This window comes from Stegodyphus dumicola, chromosome 10 (assembly GCF_044657685.1).
Source record: "Stegodyphus dumicola isolate Sdum_Otavi_A_Nest chromosome 10, ASM4465768v1".
NCBI classification, from domain to species: domain Eukaryota; kingdom Metazoa; phylum Arthropoda; class Arachnida; order Araneae; family Eresidae; genus Stegodyphus; species Stegodyphus dumicola.
The window spans coordinates 61,513,812-61,522,600 of NC_140777.1; the positions used below are offsets into that span (position 1 = coordinate 61,513,812).

General features: G+C 36.5%; 1 protein-coding gene across 1 annotated transcript; it reads right to left on the reverse strand.

Moving 5' to 3' along the window:
• Positions 1–4,096: 4,096 nt before the first annotated feature.
• Positions 4,097–5,418, reverse strand: LOC146994980 (uncharacterized). The gene is made up of 3 exons (XM_085826064.1): positions 5,309–5,418; positions 5,078–5,206; positions 4,097–4,967 (listed from the first exon to the last, which is right to left on the reverse strand). The coding sequence occupies exons 1-3, from the start codon at positions 5,345–5,347 to the stop codon at positions 4,131–4,133; spliced, it is 1,005 nt and encodes a 334-aa protein (XP_085682190.1). The 5' UTR covers positions 5,348–5,418; the 3' UTR covers positions 4,097–4,130.
• Positions 5,419–8,789: the final 3,371 nt, after the last annotated feature.

Genomic DNA, 8,789 nt, shown 5'->3' on the forward strand with positions numbered 1-8,789 from the left:
TGTGATATCTTTTCCATATACTTCAGGCGGGAGTCCATAAGAGTCGAAAAATTCCAGAGTCTGTTGATCTGCAAGGTAGACAGCTAGCCAATGAGTTCCTTTTTCATCATGTTTGTCCGTATTGAGCACCAGTGCACAGGGAAAACTTTGAATCGCAGGTGTTTTATCACAAGGAAAAACACCCGCATAATATCTCGAAGAAATAGGATCTCGAGATAAGATTTGATGAATCTGTGATGAATTCATCAGTTTCCAAAATCGTACAGAATATTTCGAGCTTTATTGATTTCTATCAAATTTTCAAATTCAGCGTACACTAATAACGAAACAGTTTGTTGTAAGGGAGTCCCAAATTTTATTTCTAATCTTAAGTTGCTGTGTCGAACTAGATTTAAATGAGAGCCATCACAATGGTCAGGTGACAGGTCGAAGCGAAATAAGGAATATCCTTTTGAAAATTCTGATCTTGAAAGGTAAAGTCCTCTGTCGTCTGCATTCATAAATAAATTCTGATAAGCTCGTATGAAATGATTTTTGTCAAAATTAGGCTGAAGAGGATTATGAGGTACCGGTTGACCGTCCACATAAACACCGATAAAGTTCATATTATAATGCTTGAATTCGAAAGGAGACTTTTTATAGTTTCCGTTAAAGGCATCATTGTCGACGCATGCCACCACAATACGATTAGGCATTTGACCTATGAAAATATTGTCTTGAATAAAACTCATATTTCCAGTGGGAATGGAATAGGCTTTGCAGAGCACTCTATTAATGGGATACTTGGCTGTTGATTTTTCTAGGCTTTTGGCATGTCCTAGCACAACACCAGGGCTAACTCTCACTTTTCTTACAAACAATGAAGCTTGTTCGAGTAAAACTTTAAATTCACCTTCGCCCAATAAACAAAATTCTGGTTTGCTGCGTATGAGTTTAATTTTCATATCCACCATATTCAGCAAAAGTCTTTCCTGATGAAACATATCCAAGTGCAATCGGCCAATCATATCGACCGAAGCACTCAGTTTAAACAATTCTGCTCGTTGGTTGAATCCTTCATTCGGCTGAGTGTCTTGAATATCAAAAACGTTCAGACGTCCTGCTGTATCTTTGAAAAACAATTCTGATGACAGTTGAGACGTTTTCGTATCAAAACCATGATTCAATAATTTTTCTATCATGGCTCTGTAAGGATACGTGTTATTACTGGTGGAAACGAGTCTTTCATTTAAGCTAATATCCACTTGAGAAAACATAGAATGTAAAAAGAGATTGACAGGTCCCACTTTACTTTCAGCCGTGATTGGCTTGCCATCATTTTTTAAAATTTTCACTTTGACTTAGAGTTGTGTCTGTGATAAGTCTAGGTAGTCGTCTCCGCTTCCAGAAACATTGAATTCAACAGGACTTCCTTCCGACACATTGGCTAATGGATGAAATTCAACCCACTGACCTTTTTCTATCACTGTTTGAGTGGGAGGTAACGAAAATAAATCCAGTTCGGATTTTGCGCATTCCGGAGAATCTTTTAACAGAAAAGCCATTACGAGTCAAAAATATCACGTCGTTGCACCTTCCTGGCTTTAGACGAAATGAAGTGTTTGAGGGTTTTGCGCTTCCTTTTAAACCTTCCGTGACCAATCATCTCGTCTGCTTTCTGAACTGCTTTCCTCGCTAATTTTTTGCCAGCTTCTTTAGATCTGGTTTTGAGGGAGACTTTAACATTTTCTCCCGACAATACGTCGTTTGCAATTTGTGTTCCAGTCCGCAAAGCTTCTTTTCCGACTGTTTTGGCTCCACTCATCAAAAACGGCATAGCACTGCGAAACAGCTTTGCAAAAAATCCACCAATACCATAACCTTTCTGTAAAATGGTTCCTTGATAGTAAGGTAATCCATTTCCAGTTTGAGCTAAATAATAATCTTCAAATTTTTTCGTGCAACACGTATAAGGCACTCGCATATTTGATGCTTCTAATCTTGCATACACAATCCAAATGAAATCAATTTGCAGATGAAGGCTTCTTTTATAGAATTTGTCTCAGACGAAAATGCAACACAAGAAATACTTTGCCTCTTTCGAATGGTACTAAATCTCCAGAGTGAAGTCTTATGTCAATATGTATAGTCTGAAAATGTTGACGGATAACTGGCAAGTAAAAGGGCCGGGGGTAATGAGCGTTTATGATGTCTCCGTCATTTCCTTCTACGGTGACAATTTTTAACAACGGGGCTTGTACATCTCCCACAATTTGAGGTTCTACGAGATCGCAATACACACACATGACAGGAAAAGATACTTTGGGATCGGCTACAAAAGGACTTTGTTCCAATCCTTTGTAAACACCCGGCTCGAACCCTAGAAGCTCCGCTAATCCTTCGTGAAGAATGACTTTGCAGTTTTCGTCGGTCTTAATGGTCACTTTTTTCGTAACAGGATGGTAACTGAATTCAATCTTATTTTTATGAGAAGGTATTTTCATGGCTTTTAATAAATCTGGTATCGTTTCATAACATCCTGGAGGCACTCTTCGACCTTCCAATTTTCCATCACCCAAATCAAATCCAAATAAATTATTGTCTTTTCGGACGTTATACCATGTGTGAGGGTAAATAAAGTCCACAAGAGATAACTCCCACTGACTATTTAAATCCATCGGAGTAGGAAGCTGAGTGGTAAATTGTGATATTTTGTTGTCTGGAAAAAAACGCATGGAGCTGTCGCTGATCAGTGTGATAAAGAAAGACATGTTTCGTTCAAATGACAGATAAGCAGAATTTACGGGCCTTTTATACCCTTCTCACATCATCCACCCAAGCATTGAAGCTTTCGGGGTACCCCTGAAATTTCACAAAATATTCTATTTTCCCGCGACGTTTCCTCTTTTTTAAAACTTTTTCTACGGGATAATAACCAGAGTCCGAAACCTTTTGAAGTTCTTGTTTGTAAAAAGTTCCTTGTATAGCTTCTCCTGCTAGATCTTTCAGTTTATAGACAACAGGAATCCGTCGAATAATTTTATAGATTGTAAAAATTTCTCGTGTCCAGTTTTGTTCGTATCCTTTCTCAAAGAGCATTTTTTCTCGGCTGATGCGTACCGTGTCTCCAATCTTTAAATCTGAAGAAATAGGGTTTTGTACTGGTTGCTGACTATACAGCGTTTTCCAAATTTTTTCTTGATTTTGTAATGTAACGGATACAGGTTCTGTCTTAATACTGCGATGCCATGTATGGTTATATTTTTGTTTTTAGAGTTCGATTAAATCGTTCTACGACAGAAGCTTTGGTTGTATTATGTGTCGTGAAAAAGCGAACGTTTCTCTTTTTCAAAAAATTTTGAACTTGTTTATTGGTAAACTCTTTCCCTGCATCTGTTTGTAATGATTCGGGTGTACGTTCCGAAAATATCTTTCCGAAAGCGGATTGGATGGACACGGATGTTTTATCTTTGAGAGGGATAGCCCAAGCGTATTTCGAAAGGATGTCTATACAGGTCAGCAAATATTTATATCCATCATTAAAAGAGGCCAGGGATTGCATATCCACTAAATCAGATTGAAATTGCTCGTTTAAGCCTCCTACGATGACTCTGTTCCTGGGAAACTTGTGCCTCAAAGGCTTGTGCAAAGTATAAGAATCCTTGGTTTGCAACCATTTCTGGATGTCTTTTGTTTTCACGCGACCTTTTAAAGCACGATGCAAAGCAGCAACACCCCCGAAACTTGCGGGGACCTGTGGATCCCGATAGGTCTGAGACAGAGCTGCGTTCATTGCAACAGTTGTTATGATCTAAACGTACACTGATATTCATTTATATATATTTAACTAGAACAGATAAAAAATACCCTAGTTTCACCTATATAAAGATTTTAGAAAATAGGCCTAAAAAACAAGAGAGAGAAAATGAATGCTACTTAACATCTCAAAGGTTGAACAAGTAATGATATATATGTTTAAGAATAACCATATTTATATTCTATAAAAATCAATAGGTTTGTATTCAATAGGTATTTTTAAAATTTATGTAAGTAATCATTACAGATTAATTCTTTTAAATAAGGTCTGAACCTGGAGACAGTCATGAGATCGTTGTAAAATAAAATAACATTTATTGAGCATCCTAATTATTTTACAAATATTCATAGTATTCAATACCTAAGACACCATTGATAATACAAAATGTGTTTCTTACTTCATCGAGTACATAATTTAAACACACAGATTTTAAAAAGTCCTTCGTAATATAGTGAGCAGGTTTCACTAACATTAAATAGGGTTCTTCACCCCAAATGTTTCTATAAAATTGCCTGGCGATGTCAACAGCATTGAATCTCAGAGCAATGGCATTCACAGTTTCTGTTTTATGAACGAGTTCTTCACAGTCTATGCGCTGGGGATATTTCAGTTCGTCTTGTTGATTAAGAAGTTCTTCAAGTGACGTCTTTAGAATGGTTTGAAGTCGCGCTCTTCCGATAGAAACGTCAAAGGATTGGGGTAGATTTTCCTCTCTGACAGGTTCGTCGGATACGCTTTCGTAGGCTTCACAAAAGTTCATGTTTTGATAAACGACGTTGGTGACAATGTCACTGATACGGCTAAAGTTGGTCATCAGTTCTTCACACTGCGTCGTTGTAATGCTGAGGCTACATTTTGTCTGTCCTGTCGAAGAGAGTTGCTTCAAAGTGAAGTGGGAATCTTTATACGTGACCACAAAATTCTTGGGCAATTCCATATTCAGTGTCAGCAGGTCTGGTTCCTCCACTGTCGTGTTGGTTACGAGAACATTTAAACACCACGGCTCAAAGTTCACTCCACGTCTTGTCGGATAGTACGATTTGCCATATTTAGCATACTCTCGAATGTGCACAGTAACTTTTCCCTTGTAAATGCTGGGTCCCACAAAGACATTGTTTCCCATGTGAGTAAGCTCCTCTGGAATAATGTCTTCAGTAAAAAGTCCTTTACGCTGAAAGAAAAAAAAATGTCAGTCATTTGGTAGACAAAAAACACATACAAAAAATGAGGTAACATAAAAATATAAACTTTAACATATGAACCTTTTTTACAAATACGTACTTTTTTCTCGAAATGGCTTGTTTCTTCTGCTTTTCTTTTGGCACAAGAGCTATCTGATTCTCTTGGAACATCATGGCTCAACACTGTATCATTCAAAGGCATGGATTCTTTCTCCAATAGATTTTCCATCTGAAAAATAAAAGGCAAATTAAGCCCACATTGAACTTTCACAAATAAATTTTTAAAAGATTAACACTCTAAAAAATAGTATGTTTTCGAAAAGTAACTTACCTCTGCAGCGTTGTTGTTTCGTGGCTGTCCAGGATTCATGTTCAAAACGATGAAGAAACAAAAATCTGATGAAATTAACAATGATAGTCCAAGCAAAATATGTGCGTACATTTAAGGCGACAGCAGGAAAGAAATGCGGAACGTTACTCGGGATAGCCTTATATCGGGCAGGAACTCTTTATTTCATCTGAACGGTGATTGGTTAAGAAACGGTGAGGTCATATTTCAAAGAATCTGATTGGTTCACAGAAAAGTATCCATACACCTCAGCGGAGGCATACAAAGGTGTGATACGGCAGACGCCATTTTGTAAAGCAACATGTCGCAACAAGAAATAGATGATGTCATTCCAAACACGTGGTTCAAGAGTTCGTTGCCACAAACATAAAAAATAGTGTCGTTGCCACAAAAAATAAACAACTTTGAAAAGATCGTTGCCACAGAATCAAAACGAAAGTTTAATGATGTCATTCCAACACGTGATACAAGATGGCGCTGGTGTCGTCACTTCCGGAGAAATTCAAAATGGCGGAGGCCACGCCCCTTTTCTGTGACGTCACTTCCGCCGCCCGGTTACCTGCGGTTACTACTACCAGCTTTTGGTTTAGTTTGAAGGTATGGGAAAAGAAGAAATGTTTGCTAAAGGTTTTTATTGAGAGCTAGGGTATATAAATAAACACTTTTACTTTCAGATGATTTCATATACATTTAATGATGACATTTTTAGTCATTATTAATGCACAAGCAATAAATTAACAGAAAATTTGAAATAAAAAATAGCAGAACGTCATTTAAAGACTGGTGCGTCTATACTATATATTACAGAGAATGGGACAATCAAGTAGATTTTTAAGATGTCATCTATGATTTTGCAAGCAAAAAAATAAACAAAAAAGAAGCAAAATAATAGCATGATTTTTTTTAAATGTAAAAATTAAAATTTTCCTACAAAAACAAGCACGGATTTTAAAACTTATTTCCCTACAAGTTATTTTGATATGTTTTTACTCAATGTACATCTAGAGGGATGGCAAATTCAGCGACTTGTACCTCATAAGGCAAAATCAAAGACCGTTTCTTGACTGCAAAAGCTTTATCTATGCCATCGAATTTTCATTTTCGGAAATTGGATGTCGGAGGCGACACAAAGGGTCAGCTAGCATTTTACTTGAAACTAAAACAAAATGTGAATATCGCCAAATCATCTTTAAATGCGCCAAGGTGGCAAACTGAGAAGTAAATCTTCAAGACACCCCTACATAAAATGGGTCAGGGCTGGTTTCTACGGCAACAGACAGCTGCAGACAAACTGGCGAGAGCTGTTCTTACCATAGACAAACAGTACACAAATACGCACATCTCTGGGTCGGATCGACGTTTATTTGAATGCAGATCGGTACATTTCTTACGTCCAGCTCTTGTGCCTTGTCTTCGAAGACTGCCAAACACCATGTTCCAACAAGATAATGCAAGACCACATGTTGCATGTCGTGTTCTGACCTTCCTTGATACACAGGGTATTCGACTGCTGCCCTGGCCTGCACGGTCTCCAGATCTGTCACCCATTGAAAATATCTGGACATGAGTTGCTGAGAAACTGCCGCACCACTCCTCTCTAGCTAATACGGTTGATGAAGTGTGGCATAGACTTGAAACAGAACGGAATGAGTTGCTCGTTTCTGTCAAGCCCAGTTCGACTCCATGCCTAATCGGATAAGGGCTGTTTTAGCTGCCAGGGGTGACAACTGTTTCTACTAATTTCGCCTCCTTCTAAACCCCCTAACTCCTGTCAGATTTAGTCATTTTGACTTCATGCCATACTGTTTACATACAACAAATAACTTTTTTGTCTTTGGTTTCCTTCATGGTGTTGCTATTTTAATGGCCAGCAGTGTAATTTATCATGTTTTACAGGGGTGCAGTAATTTTGTGAAATTTATGTAATTTGTTTGGTAAAAAGACATCAAATTTTTGCTGAATAGCAGCTAGCATTTTCTTATTGAAAAGTATTGTATTTATAAATTATTAAAAAAATTTCCGATGTGGACACCATAACTTCCTTGCACGGCCAATTAAATAATACGTAGTTTTTGCTGTACTCCATTTATGTCATCGAAGCATTCTAACTAAAATAATGTATCAAAGCAAGTTGGAAATACCATCAAAAACTACAACTTTTGAAATTAAATATCCCGGTCAGTTTGTGTTGTAGAAGAGTCAACCTTTTTATAATTTTATTTGAATCCCGAAGGACTATTAGTTTCGTTTTGGCATTTTGCGTCGGACGGATAAATGTCGGTTCACTTTTCAAACTGTTGCCATAAAATGTTAGAGTCCTGCATTATATTTGAAGAAATTAAATAATGAAAATCTGCGTAAATGTATGTATATTTCTCACATTGTCATAAAATAACGGTACATAGAGTCATCGAATTTTGAATAACGTAATCCTCCAACGAATATGAGCATGTGGAAGACCAAATTTGAAATTTGAAATTTGTTTTATGATCGATTTCCTATGTTTTAAAACTTTGACGAATTTTTGATTAACAAACTCAAGGATTTCAAAGCGAGCAATGGCAACGTTGTGCAGAAAAAACATTTTTATCTCCAGCGCGTGAGTCTCTGTATCGGAAATTCTAAAGATATGCTCGTTTTGAAACTATTTTGCGATATTGCTGTTGCACTGGATCTTATGGTTTAAGTGCGAGGAACATGATATTTAATAAAGAAAGGTAACACACAAAATGTTAAAAAACGCCCCTTTGGACGTAATTTAAAATCTGAAACATTTCAGATTTTTTTTGTTAAAAATGTAATAGTTTTATTAATTTTTTTATTATTTTCTCTAAACTCGCTGATTGAGTTTGGCGCAACTGTTAAGACTTTGCCATCGATTTTTTTTTTTTAAAGATTTCCCTATAAGCTGTCTAACTGAAATTTAGCATACACACACACTGTGGATAACCAAACAGTGCTATTGTTTTCGAACTTCGCTTTAAATATTTTTTTATTTAATACTGTAACGATTTTTCGCATGTAACTTAGTTTAACAAACAGACTAAAACTCTCAAAATTTTACTGTTTGTACCACGGAATGCAGTCAAAAGAAATATCTTTTAAAATGAAGTTATAAAGAACTTTTACTTAATTTATGCTTTTACTGGCAATTTTTTTTTTTTTTTTTTTTTAATTTGACATTGCCAAAACTATTTTCGTCATTTAAAACACTTCTTAGTTGGAAGTATATGATTGCGACCAATGATTGCTAGAGTTAAGGCTGGTAAAAACATTTAAGCTGGGTAAGGGGTGGGTATATATAAATATGTAAAATTTATAATTTGAAAGTCACTTTATTGGGAATTTCTAATTTTCAGTTAAAATATAACTCCTTCAAGGCATTTGCATTTTCCCTACAGTAACACCAATGTAAAAAACGGCAATGATGGTGCTTTTTAACTCTGGTAACACTGCATGAAGT

Bases quoted from the DNA above. Each gene is read 5' to 3' on its own strand.
- LOC146994980 (XM_085826064.1), bottom strand. From the start codon at position 5,347: ATGAATCCTGGACAGCCACGAAACAACAACGCTGCAGAG. The intron at 5,207-5,308 runs GTAAGTTACTTT...TTTATTTTTCAG, and splicing joins GAAACAACAACGCTGCAGAG to ATGGAAAATCTATTGGAGAA. The intron at 4,968-5,077 runs GTACGTATTTGT...TTTTTCTTTCAG, and splicing joins CAAGCCATTTCGAGAAAAAA to CGTAAAGGACTTTTTACTGA.